Here is a 25,414-nt window from a genome sequence, read left to right on the forward strand (position 1 = left end):
AATTTTGTTTTCAAAATAATAATATTTGTCCAAGTATCTATCAAACTTCCTGTAGAAAATCTAAACCTTTAATCGTTAAATATTAATAATCTAAGCGCATATGGGGAGGGAAAGGACATTAGATTGTAAACTATACCAGTCTACAAATTTTTGTAACAATGTTATCAGTTTTTAAAAAAAATATTGATTAACTGAAACTTTAGCAATGTCAAAACTTTTTTTTTTTAATTCTTAATCTCAAAATGGGTAATAAATATACTTGCCATCCAATTATCTTATCCCTAAAGATCCCTGCTAAATCTTGGTAAATAGATGACGCATGAAATATTTCGTCATGTAATAAAGTACAAAGATAATGAAAATGCGCCATATATGATTCAGTAAAATGATTATTAAACTCGAATAAACATTTGTTATTAACATTTAGAGACAAAAAACTGAAAGTCTATAAAAAAAAATATAATAAATTAAAATTTTTTTTATCTTAACATATTGCGCGCATATAAACAATAAAAATCGAGAATATATTTATTATATTTCTACAATATTAAACAAATAATGTTAAAGTCTCTTAATATTGTATAAAAATTAACATAAAAAAAACTTATTATAAAACCATGCATTAATTGTCAAATACGCTTTAACTACTTTTTATCAATAACTTTTGTTATTATTATCATCATAGTGCAGAAATTTTCTTTCCCTCCTTCTTATTATTTTCTCGTCTGCCTCCCCTTGTGATTATTATTGATGAAATAACGGCATTCGCGCACACAAACAGGGGTGCCATTTTTTATATCAACAGAGGTGCCATCTTTGCACAATTTATTATGTAAAATATGTAATAGAGTCTAAATGCGCAGTCGTAGATTTATTTAGAATATAATATTGCTAAAAAAAAGTAACCAAAATATACTATTAGATTCTTCAAAAACGTTTGCAAAAAAAGAAAAAAGACGACATTCTGTGCTCAAATGCCGCGAAAAATTGCGTTAATGATCCCATTTTGCAGACAATTGTTTACATTCCATTACAACGGTCATAGAGAAATTAGAACTTAGAAGGTCAAGGAAACAGCAACAAAAAAATCCTCTTGCATGAAACGTTGAAGGATTTTTTTTATGTTAAAATAGAATTTTTTTTCGATAAATAAGAAATTTTTGTTGTCTCTGCCTCTTGAAAAAGGATACAATTTTGAATTGTGAAGAATTAAACTGAAAATCAATATACTTAATTTAAATTTAAACAAAAAAACATGGCCAAATCACTGACACTAGTTTTGTGGACTTTTTCAGTTTTGTTTAGCAATTATGTGGAGTGTGGGAATACTCGAGGCCCCGCTAAAGCGTATGAATGTGCCGGAATTTATGAATTTTTTGGCGGCTGTACAAAACTGGTCGTACACTCCAAAGGGGAATGGGCGGGTATGCCTAAACATTTTGCCACGGCCATGAATCCACTTGGCGGCGGGGAATTTGTTAATCCAGCAATCTATGGCGGTTATGGTTCTGTTTTATCAAGCTTTAGAAGATTTTATTGGAAAGATAATGTGCCTTACAACTTCACTACTCCAGGATATGGAACCAACTTCGGGACAAGGTTTCCAGGTGGTATAGGCGCGTATGGTGGAGAAGGGTTTTCACATAAACGCCTTGGACTTGGGGCGACGGAGGGATTCCTTGGAGAGGCTATGACCAGCCCGGTTGTGATGAGTGTCTATCACAGATACATGATGTACAAACATTTGATGTCCATAAAGCGGAAGGGGACTCAATCTAGTGCTCAACTTTTATACAGCGAGGGTGCTGAATGTGTGCAAGGTTGCCCGGAGCATTCACACTGTCAGTTTGGTTACTGTGAATGTGACCAGGGGATCAATAAAACTCCGGGGGGTTGTACACCACCCAAACAAATAACATCTACAAGAAACTTGGATATGGTTTTTAAAACCTGCAATTCGGGGAATGACTGTCATGAAATTGATTTAAACATGGTGTGCCTTGATCAAACCGATAATGGGGGTGCGGGTACGTGCGCCTGCCGGAAAAATTTCCAATGGAATGCAGAGAAAAGCGAGTGCGAGTTTTATCTGGATGTTGACTGTTCTAATGTTACATATAAGACTCCAGTCTCCTTTGTTGTTGATTCTGCGGCTAATAATTCACTTGCTAAATTAAATCAGTCAGGTGAAAGTCCCATCACTCTTGAAGACCTACAGAACGAAAGAAATTTTACAGCTGGTGAGATTCTTGCGACAAGCATGCTAACTAACATTAATCCTCAGGAGGCAACAGAGCCTGAAATTAAAGAGGCTTTCTGCAGGGATGTTGATACCTTCAGCTGGGAATTTGGTGAATATGAAGATTTGCAACGAAAAAGTGAGGAAATTATTTTGACAGTTATTGCTTTGGTATGCGCTGCAATATTTTTACTATTTCTCTATTATTTAAGAAAAAGGCGAATAGCGAATAATAATAGAGATGATAGTGTTAATAATGATATTAATATGGAATAAGTTAGAGAAACTGTTTGTTTTGTTGAAACAGCTTAAGGAGTAACAGAATATTATTAATAGGACCTTAGTCTCAGTAAAAATAAAAGTACCCAAAGTCTCCACTAAAATTTAAAGTAAATTTTTTAACACCATGCCTTCTTTTTATAAACAATTAAAATGTACAAAAAAAATCTTCCAATATTTTTTACAGGTAAAAATATTTGTATTTTGATAAGAAAAAATATTGCAGGAAAAAAGATAAGATACCTAGAAATAAATTCTTTTATAATTGTAATAAAAAGTGTTTATTTTTCACCATTTTTACGATTCATTTATGATGTTAACATGGGTGTATTTTTTTTCTAAAGCATCCTCCCACTCTTGTCTTCCCACCCTAGGAGGAAGTTAAGTGGTGGGGGAGGGGGGTGATAGGAAAGAAAATTTAAAGTAAGAAGGATATATACAATAGATTATAAAACATAAAATTGGAAGTAATTAGAGGGGGAGAAACTAATGTTGTTAGGGAAAAATACACTCCTGAATAATAATAAATTGCTTTCTATATTCATTAGTCATCACAATATGTACAAAATAGTTATTTTATAACAATGAATCTCAGAAATTAACTACTGGACTGCCATTTGCTTATTTATTTTGTTCGTTACTTAATACTATTTCTCTTATGTAAATATTGACTAACTAATTTTCTTTCTAACTAAATAAATATTACTTTATGCTTTATGTTAAAGCATTGTTGTTTTGCTATTTGAAAAACTATTGTCTTGTATTTTACTAACATTTGCTAACCTATTTTTATAGATTTAAAAGCAGAAAATGTCTGATCCCCGTATTAAGCAGATTACAGTCAAGACCGGAGTTCTGAGGAGGGTTGGCAAAGAAAAACTGTCATACAGGTAAATTAAATATACTGATTTACAAGCGGCGTTTTCAGTAGTTGAATGGCGTCAGTCCAAATTCCTATTTTACTAACGAATATTAAAAGCCTAAACAAAGTCCTTGAATTATTAACAGTTATCAACTTTAATGTTATATCTATAATACAAAGTAGAACGATGTCTGTCCCCCGTACGTCTGAAGCTTAAGATCTTGGTAACCGCTGAAACGATTAGGCTCTACCCATCATGAAAATATAGCTACTGATCTATGGTAGATTTAAGTTATTTTGTTGGAGGGTGGACAACCCTACCCCCCCCCCCCCCCAACGAAAAAAATCACCATCTCTTGAGTCGAAGCTACTAAGGTAGAATATGTACGAACTACTAGTGTCCAAACATTTCCACTATTGATTTAAATATACAGACAGGATGATTTTGTTACTTATAATTAGGGGTTTTACATCAATTTATCATCCATTGCCTTGTCCTTTAAGATCCCTGACACTATATAATACTTACAGGACAGAGGCAGACCAGCAGAAAGTAACGCTGCAGAAGATGAAGGATGATGGAATAAAGGATGAATATGATATCAGGAAGATGAACGAAGTTCTACAGGAATAAGATTTATTATTATTTTTCATCATCGCCTCATTTTTTAATGTTCTTGTTGGAATATGTTTTGTTTTAGAGAATTAATTCTACTTCTAATTAAATTCATGTGATAATTAATTTTTATTCGGTAACAATGTATTTTTTAATACCTAGTTTACTTAAAAGAATTGAAAATTCAATGTTCAGATATTTCAAGAAATATGTAAAAATTTATGTTGAGCGCCTGACATAGCAGCAGAAGGTACCATCTAGCGATTAATGTCTCTAATTATAATAAGATGTTGTGTGGTCTAGTCTCCAACCCGACTCCTCCTTGAATGCAAACTGATATCAATGTAATTTTATTCTTCTTTACTGGTAATTTAAATTTTTCAAATTAAGAATAATCTTATGCGAGCAGGAAACTTTGATGATGATTCCAGACTGTCACAGACGGTTAGTAGCCGCGCATGCTGACCTCAAGAACGTTCTTGCATCAGAGGTTAGAGTAGTAATACTTGTTTAAAGTTGCGTTGTAATTTATCTAGATTAACTAAAGGATTGGTGCTTGCTTACATGTGAAGACCGGAGCACCGAAACCCCCCCCCCCCCCCCCGCTTAGTTTTGACAAAAATCAAAAATAAGGGGGGGGGTAGTTTTTTAACCCCCCGCTTAGTTTTGACAAAATCAAAAATAAGGGGGGGGTAGTTTTTACCCCCCCCCCCTTAATTTTGAAGAAAATCAAAAATAAGGGGGGGGTAGTTTTTTCACTGTACAACACGCCAGAAAGTTGAGTGAGGTAAATCAAGTAAATCCAGTATACCAGAGGGGAAACCTTATTACAGGGATATTCATGTTTTGGGGCATAATTTCCTTATTTATTGACTTTGGCCAGTAAAAGGTTTTAATTTTGAGTAGTAATACTTGTTTAAAGTTGCGTTGTAATTTATCTAGATTAACTAAAGGATTGGTGCTTGCTTACATGTGAAGACCGGAGCACCGAACCCCCCCCCCCCCCCCCGCTTAGTTTTGACAAAAATCAAAAATAAGGGGGGGGGTAGTTTTTTAACCCCCCGCTTAGTTTTGACAAAAATCAAAATTAAGGGGGGGGTTAAGTCTTTGCCTTGCTGAGCACTTTTCCTCCTTGCCGTTTTCCAGACATTAAAAAACTACCCCCCCCTTATTTTTGATTTTTGTCAAAACTAAGCGGGGGGGGGGGGGGGTTTCGGTGCTCCAGTCTACAACATGTAAGCAAGTACCAAAGGATTTTTTTTTAATTAAAAGATTTTAAAAAATGTGTGACTCTTTGATTTTGTAAATCTTAATACCTAAGTATAGAGATAATGAAATGGCCATAGACTAGATATTTGTGCACATTTTAGGTGTGTGGGTCCCTGATGCTAGGGGCGAAGAGCTAAAAAGAATCGATTTGTTAATTTTCGCTAACCATAAAACAAATTGATTTCTTCATTTTAGGAGGGAAAGTTTATGTAGCTCTAGGGATGGTTTTATACTATGTTGCATCTCCCTCCTTCATTCCCCCCCCCCCCTGCCCATGAAATTCACAACTAGATACTAGGGCTGAAGCCATTAGTATTCAAGATAACAACATTATTTAATTGCATATCTTAATTCTAGGCTGACCTCGCAGAGGACGAGAAGTATATTGCTGCCCTGGCACAAATCACAGAGGCTGAAGAACAAATGAAAATTGAATAGTAATTGAATTAAGAACATGGAATGGAATTTTTAAAAATGAATAGAAGATCATGACAAGTTTTTATTAAGAAAGAACTAATTTAATTTCCAAGATGTTCCCTATTCTTTTTTTAAATACATTACCTGCCTCCTTTAAAGTTTGATACTGATTTTATAATATAAATTTTACCTACATTCTATTTCATTAAGAAATAACTTAATTTTAAACTAAACCTTATCAATTGGTAATAATTTTTTAAAACTGCTTCTTTATCCGGATTCATTATTTTTGTAATCTAATTTTTCTCTCAAAGAGAACTATTGTCATGTTGTGATACATAAAATCATAAATACAGCACTTCAGCACTAATATGTGATTAGAAATTTTGCATTTGCCTTATAATTAACTTTTAAATCTGGTACAGTTTATGGTAAATATTGCTGGAATACAACATTTCTAAAAAGAATTAAGGATGTAAAAGGTTGCTAGGTTGCTAAAATTACTCTTTTTTCGCCCATTTACATAGGCTGCGAAAAATCTTTTCATTGTTGATCAATTGATTTTTAAGATTATTTGTATGCTTTCTTTTTCATGGTTTTAACAATAAATAAAATTTGGTCATTAACGTGTACTGTAAGTAAATTCGTTTAGACTTCAACAGCTTTTAAAGTTCTTAATTTTGTTGTTGAAAATGTTTTGTTTCAGAAACACTTTACCTTGAACTATACCAGATTCTAACTTTTTAATGATACTATTATAATCCTAAAACTAGAATCTAAAACTTTTTACTCAAATCTATTTTAGTAAATAATTTTTATTTGCACTGCTTAAATTTTTAGAATAATAGAATGCCGGATGAAAGAATATCCGTGGCTGAGTTAAAATCAGAATTGGGAGATCTTATTTATAATGCTCAAGACATATTTACAATTGCAAGCGATGAAGGTATAGTTGATTTTCTAAAGCAAAGCGTTTCTATGGTTAGGATCTTGACCTAACCCTTAAAGTTGTTAAAGTTCTTGTTGATTCGAGTATTCTCATCCATGTCTTCAATATCCTCTATCTATGAAAATAGATGACAACATCAATAAGTACTAAAGTAGTGAAGCACAAACAAAGGACAAACAAACAAAATGAATGGTAGAGAAGAAGTTCAGTCAATAAATATGCAATAATGATTAGAAATCACGGAACCTGTCTGAAATAACAAAGAAATATAAATGTACATTGCTACTTTTGGATGTAGTAGTTCTTGTTTCTTTCTAAATAATATTCTTTTTAGAAAGCAAACTAACTGCAGAAACTTGGTTGCAGTGGTGTAAACAAAATAAAAAGTAAGTAAAGAATTGGATTGTTGAAAATATTCACGTTTTGCTAGGTACCTAGTGAAAAATTGATATTACTAGTAAAATAATACCTACTTGTTAAATATGTTTGTCCTTTACAATTGCCTTTATGTGAAACTTTAGGTTAGATTTAATTGTAGAAAATTCAAATAAGAAGAAATAAATAATTAAGGGTTATTTTGAACTAAAAAAGAATTTTTAAAAATTTTCACACAATCATTTAATGAAATTTTTTATGTTCAGTGTAAAGGTGATAGAATATGACATACCTGGCGGGATTTTACCATCCCATCTTTCTGGAAAACTCTATGATGCAAAGGTAGGTATTTTTTAAGCTTCCAAAAAAAATTTAATCTATTTCATAATCTGAATAAAAATCTTCAGATTGTTTTGGTCATTTATCGGTGCAGAAAAAATAGCATGGTAAAAACAGTAATAACACATGACACTAAGCACACAAATATGATAATATTACTAACAAATTTTAACTACAAACAAATAACGCACAGAAAATTAGTAGTACGGTAGAACAGATATGCTTTTGACAAGTAAGAAATAAATATTGTATTATTTGTTTTTAGGTAGATACTAGAGGACCTGACGATGCCCTATACAACAGAGACACTGAAATTAGGAAAAAGGTAGATTTTAAACATAAATTTTTACACAAAGGTATGATATTTAGAACATATATGAATTTTTACATGTTTTTACCCCCAATTTTTTTAACAAATTATGTGTTAGGTACCTAAAGCTTATTCGCTAATCATTTTAACCTATATTCAGGTGGCACGTGGAAATACATTGTTAAGCTTGCGCAATGCCTCGTCCAAAGAGAACAGCCTAGTGTTTGTCGTCTTTGCTTTGAGAAAATTTACTGGAGGTTAGATAATTCTTCTTTATGTATATATGAGGATTGGTCCCTTAGTGACATCCATCTCTTTTTAAAAATACTTTATTATATTTTATTTTCCAAAATATCAGAAATCACGTTCATCCCTATATTTATCTATCTTTTTATTGTAAATCTGTCTCTTTTATTCCAGCTGTCGATTTTGCATATATTTACTTGATATATCGAGTTATCTTTCTACATATATACCTTATTCCAGGTATGGGGGATGAGGACGAAAATCAGCCCGAGGATGATACTGTGTGGAAAAGATACTTTCTTAAACCTTTTGAGGTAAACCATATGAAACTGGATAGGTTTCATAGGTTTCTTAAATCATTCCTAAGCTAAGGGTTTCTCACTTGTAGTCATTAAGGGGGGGGGGGGGTTTTAATGCAACCATCTCGTAATCAGTGAGCAAATGGCACTTAGAATTCGAATTTCGATCTGAAATTTTGCATGAGTAATCCTTGATAGGTCTATTTTCCCTAAATCGAACAAAAAGTTGGAAAAGTAACGGCTGGCGGCTGGCAGCTCAGCCGTTTAGCCGTTTTTTGCCTATTTTTAGGGCAAATTCATCATTAATTACGTAGGAATCAACTTTTTAAAACATATTTCTGGTTTAATTCATGTTAAATGATAACAATAACCAATTTTAAAATTTTTAGTACCAGCTGCTAAACGGCTAGAACCGGCTGAAAACGGCTGGGAGCCGCCAAGAGTATAAAGGGTAGATAGGGCTTGTGACATGTCTAGGGGTAGGTTTCTATGGGTGCTGAGCTCAAAAATGCACCTAAAAATAGTGACGGCCAATCCATATGGCAGCTGGGTAACAGCTGCAGCTCAGCTGCGAGCGGCCAAGAGTAGAATGAGTAGATAGGGCTTGTGACGTGTCTAGGGGTAGGTTTTTATAGGTGCTGAGCTCAAAAATTCTAACAAAAATAGTGGAGGCCCATCCACATGGCAGCTGGGTAATGGACGCAGCTCAGCTGGGTAACGGCCGCAGCTCAGCTGGGTAACGGCCGCAGCTCAGACGAGATAGGCCAAGAGTAGAATGAGTACATGAGGCATGTGACGTGTCCAGGATTAGGTTTTTATGGGTGCTGAACTCAAAAATGCTTCTAAAAATAGTTTCGGCCAATCCCTATGGAAGTTAAATAATAGCTGCTGCTCAGCTGCGAGCGGCTAAGAGTAGAATGATTAGATAGAGCTTGTGACATGTCTAGAGGTAGGTTTTTATGGGTGCTGAGCTCAAAAATGGTACCAAAAATAGTGGCAGCCCATCCATATGGCAGCTGGGCAACGGCCGAAGCTCAGCTGGTAGAGGCCAAGAGTAGAATGAGTACATAGGGCATGTGACATGTCTAGGGGTAGGTTTTCATGGGTGCTGAGCTCAAAAATGTTAGCAAAAATAGTGGCGACCCATCCATATGGCAGCTGAGTAACAGCTGCAGCTCAGCTGCGAGTGGCCAAGAGTAGAATGAGTAGATAAGGCTTGTGATGTGTCTAGGGGTAGGTTTTCATGGGTGCTGAGCTCAAAAATGGTACCAAAAATAGTGGCGACCAATCCACATTGCAGCTGGGTAACAGCTGCAGCTCAGCTGCGTGCCACCAAGAGTATAATGAGAAGATAGAACTTGTGACGTGTCTCGGGGTAGGTTTTTATGGGTGTTGAGCTCAAATATGCTACTAAAACTAGTGGCGACCAATCCATATATGGCAGCTGAGTAACAGCTACAGCTCAGCTAGGAGCGGCCAAGAGTAGATAGGGCTTGTGATGTGTCTTAGGGTAGGTTTTTATGAGTGCTGAGCTCAAAATGCTACCAAAAATAGTGGTGACCCATCCATATGGCAGCTGGGTAACGGCGGCAGCTCAGCTAGGAGCGGCCGAAAGTAGAATGAGTACATAGGGCTTGTGACATGTCCAGGGGTATGTATTTATGTTTATGAGTGCTGAGCTCAAAATACTACCAATAATGGAGGCGGCTCATCCATATGGCAGCTGGGTAACAGCTACAGCCCACAAGCCCATCTACTCATTCTACTCTTAGCCTCCCCCAAATGAGCTGCAGCTGATACCCAGCTGCCATTTGGATGGGTCGCCACTATTTTTGAGAGCATTTTTGAGCTCAGTACCCATAAAAACTTACCCCAAGACACGTCACAAGCCCTATGTACTCATTTTACTCTTGGCCGCTCCTATCTGAGCTGCAGCTTTTGCTCAGATGCCATATAGATTGGCCGCCACTATTTTTGGTAGTATTTTTGAGCTCAGCACCCATAAAAACCTAACCCTGGACATGTCACATGCCCTATGTACTCATTCTACTCTTGGCCTTTCCCAGCTGAGCTGCCGCCGTTACCCAGCTGCCACATGGATGGGCCGCCACTATTTTTGGTAGCATTTTTGGGCTCAGCACCCATAAAAACCTACCCCTAGACACGTCACAAGCCCTATCTACTCATTCTACTCTTGGCCGCTCGCAGCTGAGCTGCAGCTATTACTCAACTGCCATATAGATTGGCCGCCACTATTTTTGGTAGTATTTTTGAGCTCAGCACCCATAAAAACCTACCCCTAGACACGTCATAAGCCCTATCTACTCATTCTACTCTTGGCCTCTCACAGCTGAGCAGCAGCTATTACTCAACTGCCACATGGATTGGCCATCACTATTTTTGTAGTATTTTTGAGCTCAGCACCCATAAAAACCTAACCCTGGACATGTCACATGCCCTATGTACTCATTCTATTCTTGGCCTCTCCCAGCTGAGCTGCCGCCGTTACCCAGCTGCCACATGGATGGGCCGCCACTATTTTTGGTAGCATCTTTGAGCTCAGCACCCATAAAAACCTACCCCTAGACACGTCATAAGCCCTATCTACTCATTCTACTCTTGGCCGCTCGCAGCTGAGCTGCAGCTGTTACCCAGCTGCCAAATGGATTGGCCGTCACTATTTTTAGTAGTATTTTTGAGCTCAGCACCCATAAAAACCTACCCCTAGACATGTCACAAGCCCTATCTACTCTTCATACTCTTGGCCGCTCCAAGCCGTTTTCAGCCGGTTCTAGCCGTTTAGCAGCTGGTACTAGAAATTTAAAAAATGGTTATTGCTATCATTTAATATGAATTAAACCAAAACTATGTTTTAAAAAGTCGATTCCTATGTAAATAATGATGAATTTGCCCTAAAAATAGGCCAAAAACGGCTAAACGGCTGAGCTGCAGCCGCCAGCCGTTACTTTTCCAACTTTTTGTTCGATTTAGGGAAAATAGACCTACCAAGGATTACCCATGCAAAATTTCAGCTCGAAATTCGAATTCTAAGTGCCATTTGCTCACTGATTACGAGATGGTTGCATTAAAAACCCCCCCCTTATCTGCTTGATTTAATAATTTTAATTAGGTTACATACTAAGCAGTATTTTTAATTTTGTAACTTTTTTGCTCAATATGTTTCTTTGTGCGTGTTATGGCCGTACACAACCTTATTTTTCATGATGGTTTATTTTAGGAATCTAAAAGTATTGTGGTTCTAGAGAAAGAGAATGGAGAAGCAGCGCATTTAAGTGTTAGGTAACTTTTCATATTTATACATATAAACATCTGTTGTACCACATTTTTTAATTAACCCATCACCTCTACTGAGCACCACTAGGTATAGTGATTAAATATGTCCCCTTTCCACTGAATGCAGTTAAAACTTATAACTAATTGGGGGGGGGGGGGGGGGGAATATATCTACCCTCCGTTGGAAAAAAATTGATATCTATGTTATGGCGTTCTGCAGGCTGTATTTCCTCAATCATTAAAATAATTCTTATAGTCAATAAATAATTTAGGTATATTGAAGGAACTTTCTACCTCATTGGTGGCTCAAAGGTATCACATTTTTAGAATTTTGATGTTTATTTATGGATACCTATAGAATTTTATTTTGTTTCTTTTCATTGCATCTTTGCGAGTTATGAACATTTTCAGTAGGGTTGGGCCGGATATCCGGTGTGGCCGGATATCCGGCCATTTTCAATATCCGGCCGGATACCGGATATTGAAACTATCCGGCCGGATATCCGGCTCTATAATTTTTTATACTTTACACCAAAAATCTCTGCTTTTTAAAATTTTAAATGGTTATAATTTTCTTATTATTGAAGCTAGAAGAACATTTTTTCTGAACAAGTTTAACTTTATGTAAATTAATATAAGATTTTTTGAAGAATTTTTTTTGCTACTTTAGTATCTGGTAATTTGGCCGGTTATCCGGCTGGATATCCGGTAATTTGGCCGGATAACCGGATATTTGCCGGATATCCGGCGTTTGAAATCAGCCGGATATCCGGTATCCGGCCCAACCCTAATTTTCAGTCTAGTTTTTCAATTGATTTTTTAGCCTTTCTAAAACTTTATTCATAACTAATTTTGAAATTTAATGAAAGGCAGTACCTAAATAGGTTCTATTTGTAAGATTATTAAGCTTTTTTTTGAGATAGGTGTTTTCTAAAATAAGTGTTTTCTGAGATAAGCGTTTTTTGAGGTGACCCAGATTATGAAGCTGTTTATATTACATTATTAATTTTCCTTTATTTTTCAGAATGTTCATTTAATTTTCCGCAACCATGAAGATATAGAAAAATATACAGAATCTAGATTTCAGATTGCCAAGGTATTTTTTTATAAAAGTGGGTGATTTTTTCGCGTATTTTCTGTAAAGTTGTTTGTTTCCATTTAGTTAAATGCGCTCATTAAGAAAAGTTTGACTTAACTAGCGTATTCGACTAATACGATAACACACAACTTTACGGAAAATACGCGCAAAAAAATTACCCCCTTTTTCAGTAATGATTAAAATCAACCCTTTTTGTAAAGGATGTGCATAAAAATGATCCTGTTTGGCGTTCTTAAAAAAAGGCAATTTTTTTTTACCTTTTTAAATAAACTAGTTGCTTCGCCCCTAGCCTATAGGGAGAGCGGGAGATGTCAGGAAAATAGCCTTAAACTTCTTGACATGTAAATATAAAGCTTCCTTAAAAAGTACGTCTTATTCGGACCTTCAATTTCTGAGATCTTTAGCTACAGACATAAATAACCTTACTACTTTATATTATAGGATTACTTCTAGTATCAGCAAAAAAAACGCTTCGCATACCATTGGATTATTTCAAGCTCTGATTTCATAGTACAAATATTTAAAAATATTCATCATGAATTTTTTAAGGTGATTTGTAAATCAATTGTGGATTCTCTCAACTCAATGGACCTGGAAAAGAAGCTACTATTATTAAGGTATTTATAAAACTTTAAAATTCTTTTCAAAATTAAAAAAAAAAAATTAATACAATATAGCTTGTGATCGTTTGAAAAAATAAAATTCACCAAAAAATAAATTTCAGTCTTCTAAGTTGGACCAAAATGACTGTAATAATGGAGGTTTTACAGCCGGATTATCAACACGTTGTGGATCTCAGGTAAGAGCAGAAATATTTCGCGGATTTTACAGAAAAAAGACAGACATATTTTTTCTGTTGTATGCAATGGCTAGTTTTGTGCAATAATAATTTAATCAAAATTTGAGCTGTATATAGTATGACTTCAGCCTTTTTGAACCCACTTTAACCTATCCTAACTAGACCTAAGTAAAAAAAACACCCTTATTTCTTAGGGCGGGTTTCTGTGCTCGACTATGCACTTGTAGGGAAATTTTCACAATCACATCCATTTTAAATATACAAAACTGTTTTAGTTATCTGAGCAAGCCTGAACTGAAATTCCTGTGCTTTACCGAACCTTACACTGAGAAAGAAAATCACATATCCCTCACGTCCCTGCCACCCAATGTTGCATTAGGTAAAAAAAGACTCTTTATTCGATCTTTGATCTTTTATTGTTAGGTACTGTTATAAGGATCAAGGGAGGGGGAGATTATGATATGATCCTGTAAAATCCAGTGCTTAGTACTTTTACAAGTATTCCAGACAGTTTAAGTTTGATTTATAGCTTTTCAAAAAATGTTCTAGTAGGAAGCTCAATGAAATTTTTTTTGTTTTGGGGGGGTTGCTGTTGAAATTTTACAATTTATCGCTATTTGTAATGATTATAATGTAAAAAAAAAATACTCTGTTTTCTCATGAACCTTGTCTCAATCTCTTCAAAAGTTATCAATTAAATCAAAGATCAGGTTATATTATAGAAAAAAATATATTTCATAAAATAGTTTATGAATTGAAAAAATAATGATTTACTTTTAAATGTTTATATGTCGTAAAATCAATATATACCTAAACTTCAAAGCACAACAAAATACAGTCTTTTTAAGAGGTAATATTTACCTTAAATATCTGAATTAACCTTAATTTTAAGAAAGGAAAAAATTGGTATCACACCCCTCAACAAAAAGATATGATTTTATATGAAAAGTGACGAATGGTTCTTATATAGAAATTGGAAGAAAATTTGGACTGAATCCTACAAAATATGAAATCATATCAGTTGATCAATTTGATGAAGAAATGAAAAAAGTTAGGTTAGTCAAATACTGAAATACACTAAGGGGGGGGGGGGAAGTTTGTACAGTTATAGGAAATGAAAATTCGGTACCAAATTTTGCCCTGGCCGTTTGGACTTGTTTTTATAGTTATCAACCTAATTCTTTTTGTAAGCTCTCTTATATGATTGGATCTACCTGTAAAATTTAGTAAATTGAATTTTGGGACTTTCCCTCTAGGGGCTAGTGGGGCAAAAGACCCCCCGAAACACTAAAATTTTAAGTTAAGAGCTTATTTTTAAAGATATCGAGCTGATTTTTTAAATGGAACCTTTTATTACATAGATGAGTTGATTAGCCACCCCATATTTCATTTTTGCACTTTACTTCTAGGGGCTTTTGGAGTAAAACAACCCCCCCAAATACAAAATTTATAAGTTTTGAGCTTACATGCCTCTAGAGGTAAGGTGCAAAAATGAAATATGGGATGGCTAATCAACTAATTTATGCAATAAAAGCTTCCATTTAAAAAATCAGCTCGATATCTTTAAAAATAAGCTCATAACTTAAAATTTTAGTGTTTGGGGGGGGGGGTCTTTTGCACCACTAGCCCCTAAAAGGAAAGTCCCAAAATTCAATTTTCAAAGTTTTACAGGTAGATCCAATCATATAAGAGAGTTTACAAAAAGAATTAGGTTGATAACTATAAAAACAATTTCATACGGCCAGGCCAAAATTTTATACTGAATTTTCATTTCCTATAACCGTACAAACTTCCGCCCCCCCCCCCCCCCTTATAATTTATGCAGCTAATCTTTATTTATGTCTGTAAGACTGTCACATCATTAGGTATATGAAATGAATTTTTTTTTTACTTTTTTTCTTCCTCGTTTATTGATGAATAAAACATAAATTGATTTAAAACAATAGAGCCTCCCAAAAATTTGATTTTTATTGTTTTATTGACAATGCATGACACAGTTTACTGTAGTAAGTTTGTTGTTGCTTTGCTGTGCATATTTGAACTTGTTTTGCCTATTTAGAAAAGAAATGTTAAGAAAAATCGTTTTTGTATCTTAGATTGGGTAGAGGATATGAAGGCGCTGTTTTTTACTTTCTTGACCAAGGTAAAAATTAATATTCGGTAGGTAATATTATTTTCAATTTTTCAAATTTGTATGAGATCGATCTTCTAAAATATATGAAATGGCAAAGTTGAAAACCAAAGATATTTTGCCAAATAATTAGAATTGTCAACAAAAAGATTATTATCTATCTACAATAACTCTATATTATATGTATTTATCTAAGTTTTACTCATAAAATAGCTGGCTTTAATTTTAGATAAGAATACGATTGGACTGTTAAAAAAGAAGACAATATGGTATATTTTACTACGAGCCATCAGAGAAAAGATTTCATACGCTGTTGCAGATTGTAAGAAAAATCCAAGAGGTAATATTTGCCTTTTTTCTCATGTTTCTTTTTCTTATTATCATATTATATAGGTCAGCGATCTTTAGTCTGTAGATTAAAATATTTGCTTGTTTGAACTAACCAATTAATATGCAATTAAAGTTTATAAAGTTTTAAAGCGAAAGAGTGAGAGATAACGTGTTTTTAATCTGTGGGAACCTGAATAATTCATAGCCCTCTCCCTTTCTGGGTTGTAAATAATTCCTGCACATTTTAATTTTATTATGTTTAGATAATGTATAATGTCGCGATATGTTTCTTGTATTTAAGGATTTAGAGAAACAGAAAAGTTAAAATGCACTAAGAAAATTGAAAAGAGAATAGGTATAATTATCTTAACAATTCTTGATTACTTCGATATTTTAGCACCATGTATTAGGCTAAAATCTCTATAATAAAGTCTAAATTTCAGTACGCCAATATAAAATATCTTGTATGTATTTAAGCTCTTTTATTAATAATTTTGTATGTTTTTTATTTAGATGAGATACAAAAATGGCTAGGACTAACTCCAGTTGAAACCAAGAATTGGAAATCTCTTGGAATCAAATACCTTTTGTGGATAATGGATAAAGTACGTTTTTAGTAAAAGTTTTGCAATTTCTTTTTGCTTTAAATGGACTCTTTAAATTTTTAAGTGCTATTAGTGGTTTTATATTTGATTACTCTGAAATCTACTCCTTTTTAAAGAGGGATTATAATTCAAAAAAAAATTAACCACACTAAGGGTAGTTTTTGGGAGGGGGTGGGGTGTAATTGCCACCAACCATTGTAAAACGTTTATTCAACCAGCCCCCCCCCAAAAAAAATGAGGGTTACTGTGACATTTCAATTTATGTGTATTTTTTAGGGGGAGGGTTGCTAAATCTGACCTTATTATTGCCACCACCTCCCCCCATTGGACTTTCTGTGGTCACACACTCACGCACATCCTACTACTTTTTTTAATAAAGGATTTATCTGACTAGGTAGGCCGTGGACCTGAATACGGGGACAGAGCCAAGTTTCCTGTTCATTGGAATCAATTTCTAGCCGAGAATAACTTGTCAGATGGCCATAAGGAAGCTTCTAATACTGAAGCAAATGATAATGGCGGTAATATAGTTGAAGGTGAGCAAAATTACTTATTGCAGTACTCATTAAAAAGTGGAGACTCGATGAATCAATAATCCTGCCAATCCTGGATCTTTAGAGATAAGACAAAAGACAATGTATTGATAGTATAAGAGATTGGTCAATAAAGCTTTGGGAACTAGAGTAATTTACTGTCCAATGTCCTCTATCTCACTGGCATAAATTAAACTAGGAATAAAGGGATAATTCATTGACGATAAATTAATGTACCTCCCATGCCAATTATGATAAATAAAGTTAGAGTTGTAGAGTAAAATTGTTGGTGAAAAAGTTTGGAAACTGTTAATTTGTACAAATCAATCATGATTCAACCCTTTAACTTTTCAAGCTAAGGAATACAGAACGTGGACAATGGACATACTTATTAAACTTTAGAGACCAGTATGATTCACGTTTTAATGGCTCCTACCTCCATAAACAAACTAAGATTTTTAATTTATTAAATTAATTTTAATTTTCTCCCTTTTTTTCTTTTTCTCGCTCTCCTTTGTTTTGAACTTATGTGCATAGTAGTATTTTTATTTAATTTCATATTATTTATTTACCTTGAGAAATGGAAGAGGACACACCAGTAAAGATATTGGAGCATCAGTCAACCAGTCCTATCATCAAGGTTGTCAACTCAACCAATGAAAACAGCGTTGACAACCAAAGAAATACAGTTGTTGGTTGTATCTTTAGGTAAAATTTAAAAAGTTTTTTAATTATATACACATTTAATAGAAGCATATCATTTAATACTCCAGAAGACGTTTTGAAGTAAATTATAAATAAGTTTAAAGATATTGAAAAAAAATCTTTTGAGGTAGGTCAGTAAAAAATATTTGAATAAAAAATGGCGGCAGTACCGCCGCTCCCGCCTTCCACCGCCGTTTTCCGCCGCCGCCAAATAAAATTTTTTATTGCATTTCTCGCCAAATTAGGCATTTTTGGAATCATATGAGACCAGGTTAATTTTTTCAAAAAAATTTTCCCTTACAAGCAACCCTGTGGGGGGGACTTCCAAAACTTGGGGTAATTAGTGACCCAGCCCAAAAGATTTTACCCAATTATCTTTAAAACTAAGGGAGTAGCACCCAAAATAAAATTGCTGGTATGTTGTGGCACGAGTCACCACATTCCCCCCCTCCCTTTTTTTTAAATTAAGTGCTACATATGTCCTAAAAATCAATGTTCTTGGTGTTCTCTATAATTCACTTCCGAGAATCGAACCAGATTTTAAAAGATATTATATATAATGATGAAAACCTTTGCCTTCAAATAGGAGGAGTTGAAAGAAAAAACTCAAAACGCTAATTTTAGCCTACCAAATAAGAATCCGGAATCCGCTATTAAAAAACGGATTCCGGATTCGGATTCCAAAATTGGCCAAAAATTGGGCGGATTCCGGATTCCAGATCCGGATTCCGGATCCGTATTGCCAACCCTAGAACTTTAAATTTACAATTAAATATAATTTATCTCCTAGGAATGTGGATTTAGTTGGAAAGAATTTAAAGAAGTTTAACTCCATTATAGATAGAATAAACAGCAAGGAATATTATCTCTTTAATTTAATTTGATTATTCTTAGTTATTTTAAAGATTTTAATTTTTGTAAAGTCCATCAGAAAAAGAAAAAGTTCCTAAAGTTTTCAAGCCTGCAACGAACTAGAGAACTTGCTCATAAAACTTAGTGTACCAGTATAATTTACAGTTAAGTGACTCCTTCTTTACCAAATTGATAGAAATTGTTCCACTTTATAACAAACTAGCGGCTTCACCCCTAGCCTCTAGGGGCTTTGCCCCATGAGGTAATAAAAAAAAAATTCTGATGCTGCTGACCATAATTTATTTTTATTTTTGGGGGGGAGGGGGAGAATTTTTATTTTTAGGGGGGTTGGATAGGTAAAGAAAATAGCTTAAAACCACCAATAGGTATATACCCTGAAGAATATAATCCAACCGGTTCAATGGTTACCTAGATCGTAAGGGACGGACGGACATCATTCTACTTTGTATTATAGATATCTTAACTAGTTAGGTAATAAAATCCTTTAAAACTCATCATAATTAAAGAATGATAAAATTTTGCAGTTACTAAAAAGTAAAAAGAAAGGATACGTTGCCATATTTGACTTGGACAAAATACATTCAAATATTGTGGTAGGTTTTGTAAATACTTTTTGATTCAGCATAGCTTTTCTGTAAGTCTATATGTGTCAGTGAGTTGTTCAAATGATGATTCATAGAATTATTAAAACATGGAGGACAACATCAATATGAAGCAAAGCACAAAAACGTATATAAATAAACGGACAAATTGAGTTTTAGAGAAGATGTTCAGTTATCATAGAAAGAGAGAGAGAGAGAAAGAAAAAAGGATATGATACATAGTATAAATTCTCGAAATCTTTATAAAATAATGTTATGTCTTATAGCGTTACCGACGGACCAACGTACCAAGTTAGTTATTTACTAGAAGATAATATAGAAAAAGGAGATCTTCATAAAAGATCAGCATTATATGTTAGTAGCAGCTGAGAAAATCTCCTATCCATCATCACAGCATTACGGACTGATGGACGGACAGACAGACGGACGGACGGACAGACAAATTGAATTAATAATTTAAACTAAGCAAAGATTCATCTACATATTACTTAAGGTAAAGCAAGAAAGTGTTGATGTCTCCGAAAGATCCAGGTATTATTCAAAACAAGGATTATACTTCCAATAGTGGCGACACTTACAAAACAACTATTTTTATATAAGTTTTTGGATCTAGTGCAGTTCACGGTAAATGTTCCTGGTAACGATTATCTCCTAAAATCCATGAACTTTAAAGGCTGCCAAGCAGCTGGACGTACATATCGGTTAAATTTCTGTGCGAGCATAATCTAAACGTGCTAACGTTTGGTCGTCAGCAGCCTCTTCAATTAATAGATTTTTGGAGATGATTTTTTTGTTCCGAATTTCTAAAATTCCTTTATTATATATACGTACAATATATTCTGAAATATAAATAGTAATGGGGATGCTCAGACTGCAGAAAACCTGGTACCTGTTATCTATGCTCAAAATAAGGTAAGTTATTGATAAATATATTAAATTTTTTTTGTAGATTTAATTTCAATGATATAGTTTTTTTAACGTTAAGTAAACAATTAAAGGAAAACTAAAGCTTAAGAAAATATCATCCTATGTTTAAGACGTGAATCGACTCTATAAATGATTCTGTATGTTCGTCCTTTTGTGTGTTTCATTGTGTTAGTAAGCTATATTGTTCACTCATCAGCCTGAAAGACCATTATCTTATCATACAACTGAATTAAGTAAAAAGAAATTTTTTTGTGGGGGGGGGGGTGGGGACTGGATCGGTTAAAGGTTTTAGAGAGCTGTAAGTGCCCCCCCCCCCCCCCAGAAATTTTTTTCTCTTAAAAAGAAATATCTTTTCAGGTAATTGGAGCACCAACAATGCAATGTCATGATACCGATGTGGTTGAAGATACCATCAACGTTCTCGCCATTGATGTAACTCCAGCTTTTGAAAAAGGTAAAAATTTTGACAAATTTACAATAGGTTGAAATCTTTGGGCCAATACAAATCTTTATTTGGTTTACAAATTAGTTTGTTTGAACTTTTTTACCAATAATTTTACTATACCTACAGAAGTGGCAACTTAAGGGGAGGGGGGGGGGGGGAAGTTTGTACAGTTATAGGAAATGAAATTCAGTATAAAAGTTTGGGAGGGCCGTGTGGGCTTGTTTTTATAGTTATCAACCTAATTCTTTTTGTAGGCTCTCTTATATGACTGAATGTACACATAAACTTTATAAATTGAATTTCGGTACTTTCCTTCTTGGGGCTTGTGGAGCACAAAACCCCCCCAAACGCTAAAAATATGCGTTCTGAGCTTATTTTTAAAGATATCAACCTGATTTTGTTTTAAATAATACTTTTTTAACATAACTGAATCAACAAACCATTACAGATTTCATTTTGGGACTTTCCTTCTAGGGGCTTGTGGAGCAAAAGACCCCCAAAAACACTAAAAATATGCGTTCTGAGCTTATTTTTAAAGATACCAAACTGATTTTGTTTTAAATAATACTTTTTTAACATAACTGAATCAACGAACCATTACAGATTTCATTTTGGGACTTTCCTTCTAGGGGCTTGTGGAGCAAAAGACCCCCCAAAACACTAAAAATATTAGGGATGGGAATCCGTCGAATTTTTGGGCCGGATTCGGATTCCGGATTCTGAAGGAATCCGTCAAAAAAAGTAACGGATTCTTGCGGATTCCGGATTCTTATTTTTGGCGGATTCCGGATTCGGATTCCGGATTCTAGCAGTATTTTAAAAGGCCGTCCGTCACAGAGGGATAGCTTTTTCGTTAATTTATCACTATGTTACTTGGTTGAAGCCTTGATTTGTTTAAAGTGTTGACTTCCAGCATAACTAAAACATTTACATCACATTAGTAAATTTAAAAATTTAAGTGCTACGTATGTCCTAAAAATGTGCTTGGTATTTTCTAACCTATTTAAATTAAATTTAGCCTACCAATTTAGAATCCGGAATCCGCTATAAAAAACGGATTCCGGATCCGGATTCGGATTCCAAAATTGGCCGAAAATTGGGCGGATTCCGGATTCCGGATTCGGATTCCGGATTCGGATTCCCATCACTAAAAAATATGATTTCTGATCTTATTTTTAAAGATATCAACCTAATTTTTTTTTATGGAAACTTTTTGAACATAGCCGAACTAAGAACCATTACAGATTTAATTTTAGGACTTTCCTTTTAAGGGCTTGTGGAGCAAAATACCCCCAAAAACACTAAAAATATGAGTTCTGAGCTTATTTTTAAAGATATCAACCTGATTTTTTAAAGAAAACTTTTTGAACATAACAAACTAGGGAACCATTACAGATTTTATTTTGGGACTTTGCTTCTAGGGGCTTGTGGAGCAAAAGAACCACACAACACTAAAAATATGAGTTCTGAGCTTATTTTTAAAGATATCAACCTGATTTTTTAAAGAAAACTTTTTGAACATAACCAAACTAGGGAACCATTACAGATTTCATTTTGGGACTTTCCTTCTAGGGGCTTGTGGAGCAAAAGAACCACTAAACACTAAAAATATTAGTTCTGAGCTTATTTTTAAAGACATCAACCTGATTTTTTAAAATATACTTCTTTAACATAACCGAACTAAGAAACCATTACAGATTTCATTTTCGAACTTTCCTTCTAGGGTCTACTGGAGCAAAAGACCCCCAAAACACTAAAAATATTGGGACTTTCCTTCTAGGGGCTTGTGGAGCAAAAGAACCACAAAACACTTAAAATATTAGTTCTGACCTTATTTTTAAAGATATCAACCTGATTTTTTTTAAGAACACTTTTTCAACATAACCGAACTTGGTAACTTTTACAGATTTCATTTAGGGACTATCCTTCTAGAAGCTAGTGGGGCAAAAGACTCCCAAAAAGTATTATGTTAAATAAGTATTATTTTTAATAATCTGGTTGATATATTTAAAAATAAGCTCAGAACTCATACTTTTAGTGTTTTTGGGGGTCTTTTGCTCCACAAATCACAAGAATGAAAGTCCCAAAAAGAAATCTGTAATGGTTCGTTGATTCGGTTATGTTAAAAAAGTATCATTTAAAAAAATCAGGTTGATATCTTTAAAAATAAGCTCAGAACTCATATTTTTAGTGTTTTTGGGGGTCTCTTGCTCCACTAGACCCTAAAAGGAAAGTCCAAAATGAAATCTGTAATGGTTCCTTAATTCAGGTATGTTTAGAAAGTTTTCTTTAAAAAAAATCAGGTTGACATCTTTAAAATAAGCTCAGAACTCATATTTTTAGTGGTTTTGGGGTCTTTTGCTCCACAAGCCCCTAGAAGGAAAGTCCCAAAATGAAATCTGTAATGGTTCGTTGATTCGGTTATGTTAAAAAAGTATTATTGAAAAAAAAATCAGGTTGATATCTTTAAAAATAAGCTCAGAACGCATATTTTTAGTGTTTTTGGGGGTCTTTTGCTCCACAAGCCCCTAGAAGGAAAGTCCAAAATGAAATCTGTAATGGTTCGTTGATTCAGTTATGTTAAAAAAGTATTATTTAAAAAAATCAGGTTGGTATCTTTAAAAATAAGCTCAGAACTCATATTTTTAGTGTTTGGGGGTTTTTGTGCTCCACAAGCCCCAAGAAGGAAAGTCCCAAAATGAAATCTGTAATGGTTCGTTGATTCAGTTATGTTAAAAAAGTATTATTTTTAAAAAATCAGGTTGATATCTTTAAAAATAAGCTCAGAACTCATATTTTTAGTGTTTTTGGGGGTCTCTTGCTCCACTAGACCCTAAAAGGAAAGTCCAAAATGAAATCTGTAATGGTTCCTTAATTCAGGTATGTTAAGAAAGTTTTCTTTAAAAAAAATCAGGTTGACATCTTTAAAATAAGCTCAGAACTCATATTTTTAGTGGTTTATAAAAATATTGGGACTTTCCTTCTAGGGGCTTGTGGAGCAAAAGAACCACAAAACACTTAAAATATTAGTTTTGACCTTATTTTTAAAGATATCAACCTGATTTTTTTTAAGAACACTTTTTCAACATAACCGAACTTGGTAACTTTTACAGATTTCATTTAGGGACTATCCTTCTAGAAGCTAGTGGGGCAAAAGACTCCCAAAAAGTATTATGTTAAATAAGTATTATTTTTAATAATCTGGTTGATATATTTAAAAATAAGCTCAGAACTCATATTTTTTGTGTTTGGGGTTTTTTGTGCTCCACAAGCCCCAAGAAGGAAAGTACCGAAATTCAATTTTCAAAGTTTTATGTGTACATCCAGTCATATAAGAGAGCCTACAAAAATAATTAGGTTGATAACTATAAAAACAAGCCCACACGGCCCTCCCAAACTTTTATACTGAATTTCATTTCCTATAACTGTACAAACTTCCCCCCCCCCCCTTGGTATGTACATTAATATACCTATTAAATTAACAAATTTTGATGATAAGTAATAATAAGTATCACCCAGGTGAAAACCACTTTTATTTGAGCTTGGCTTAATGACTACCTAACAGAAAACTATGAGGATAAATTGATAATGACAGATAAACAAACGCACAAGCATATAAATAAATATTTAGAAGCCGGATATCTATGTTTTTCAAAACTTATTTTCCTTTGACAGAAAAGAAACTGCTGGAGACCCTGATCCTGCAAGTTTATCATTCTGGAGTTGGTTCCAGGTCAGCAAGGAAAGGGATCACTATTGAAAAGGTAAAACCTTTATAAGTAGCGCAGCTACTCTATCATGCATTAAGGTTTGTCTGTTCGTCCATATTTCACAATAGCATTGTTGTGCTACTGTTTACCTTTTATAATTTGGTGTTTTATTCTTGTAAAATTATTTTTTTCTATTTGCTTGTTCTTATTTAGCTATTTTTATTAAATCTTGAATGGTTGATTTAATCTAACAGTGCCCAATTGTTTAAACCAATAAGATTAATCTAAAGAAGGTGATTTATTTGTGATGGTGATGTACATTTATTTTTATTTTATTTTCTTATTCTTTAAGATCCTTAGGTACTGTTGAAAAATTCAAATACAGTACCTATTGATTGCTGGTATCTAAAAAGATAAGACTATGGCCGATAAATCAATGTACATTCCCAATGATAATACACATAATTACCCCTTCTGTATATTAAAATTTGTGGTTGAAACGTTTGAACACTTAACTTATTTAACCAACCAATCAAAAGTCCCCAAAGTTCCTAAGCCAACGAATAAGAAATCGTTACTATAAAGCTTCAGGTACTAATATAATTAACAGCCCCTTGTCCCCTTTCTCTCTGAAATTGATTGGCTGTTTTAAAGAAAAATTTTCTACCTTTATATTAATTTAGGGAAAGATTGAGTCTGAAAATGGGGATGTAGAGTTCTACCCTGAAAATCTAAATCTACCATTTTCATAATAATTTTGGCATTTATCTTTCACTATTTAGATGTGATTTGTTAACAACACTGTGATTGAAGCCTCTGTGATTTATTTTTTTTTAATAAATTTTCATCATTAGTTTTTGTATTTTATAGCAAACTTAATCTACTCTATAATTAACCTATGTTTGTCTGTTGTTATAAAGGCTTTTCACTTCCACAAATTCAAAAAGAATCATTGCTTCCTCGACATGTCATTTGTATGTCCATTCACTGCGAATTTTAAAAGAAAAAAAGTTGACCCTTAAAATTCCACCTTGAAGTGATACTTTTCTAATAGTTTATAGTCCACTAAGTCGTAAGCAGTAAAAATTAAAATCCATTAAGTCCCTTCTAACGAGATATTGGCAACTTTTTGCACACATTTTCGCAAACGGCAATTATTTC

The 25,414-nt window shown here is 33.9% G+C and overlaps 3 protein-coding genes across 14 annotated transcripts; all 3 read left to right on the forward strand.

The window, feature by feature from the left end:
* The first annotated feature begins 385 nt into the window (after positions 1-385).
* On the forward strand, positions 386-3,314 carry LOC145326094 (uncharacterized). Of its 10 annotated transcripts, none has more exons than XR_013881745.1 (3): positions 1,011-2,410; positions 2,745-2,861; positions 3,018-3,314. XR_013881745.1 is itself a non-coding variant. In XM_080169199.1 (3 exons), exons 1-2 carry the CDS (start codon positions 1,256-1,258, stop codon positions 2,830-2,832), a joined length of 1,257 nt encoding a protein of 418 aa, XP_080025325.1. In that variant the 5' UTR covers positions 1,034-1,255; the 3' UTR covers positions 2,833-2,861; positions 3,018-3,314. The 10 variants fall into 10 exon arrangements, 7 of the variants coding, with proteins under 7 accessions (XP_080025330.1, XP_080025325.1, XP_080025326.1 ...); XR_013881746.1 differs by having other exon boundaries at positions 1,014-2,410; positions 2,745-2,843; XM_080169199.1 differs by having other exon boundaries at positions 1,034-2,410; positions 2,731-2,861.
* Tbca (Tubulin binding cofactor A) lies at positions 3,247-6,524 on the forward strand. 3 transcript variants are annotated; one of them, XR_013881749.1, is made up of 5 exons: positions 3,247-3,408; positions 3,912-4,005; positions 4,403-4,486; positions 5,623-6,113; positions 6,389-6,524. XR_013881749.1 is itself a non-coding variant. In XM_080169206.1 (4 exons), the coding sequence occupies exons 1-4, from the start codon at positions 3,329-3,331 to the stop codon at positions 5,701-5,703; spliced, it is 339 nt and encodes a 112-aa protein (XP_080025332.1). In that variant the 5' UTR covers positions 3,247-3,328; the 3' UTR covers positions 5,704-6,524. The 3 variants fall into 3 exon arrangements, 1 of the variants encoding a protein (XP_080025332.1); XR_013881748.1 differs by having other exon boundaries at positions 6,415-6,524; XM_080169206.1 differs by having other exon boundaries at positions 5,623-6,524.
* Positions 6,502-25,106, forward strand: LOC145326093 (uncharacterized). Its single transcript, XM_080169197.1, has 26 exons — positions 6,502-6,628; positions 6,966-7,017; positions 7,273-7,348; positions 7,611-7,670; positions 7,816-7,912; positions 8,142-8,215; positions 11,439-11,500; positions 11,767-11,806; positions 12,519-12,590; positions 13,143-13,210; positions 13,318-13,392; positions 13,668-13,771; positions 14,363-14,447; positions 15,489-15,535; positions 15,753-15,863; positions 16,155-16,208; positions 16,367-16,458; positions 16,853-16,994; positions 17,570-17,699; positions 18,487-18,551; positions 19,092-19,162; positions 19,665-19,702; positions 20,026-20,083; positions 20,456-20,552; positions 24,219-24,307; positions 24,937-25,106. The coding sequence occupies exons 1-26, from the start codon at positions 6,532-6,534 to the stop codon at positions 25,003-25,005; spliced, it is 2,025 nt and encodes a 674-aa protein (XP_080025323.1). The 5' UTR covers positions 6,502-6,531; the 3' UTR covers positions 25,006-25,106.
* Positions 25,107-25,414: the final 308 nt, after the last annotated feature.

This window comes from Acartia tonsa, chromosome 8 (genome assembly GCF_053477335.1).
Source record: "Acartia tonsa isolate MP-2025a chromosome 8, ASM5347733v1, whole genome shotgun sequence".
Taxonomy (NCBI): domain Eukaryota; kingdom Metazoa; phylum Arthropoda; class Copepoda; order Calanoida; family Acartiidae; genus Acartia; species Acartia tonsa.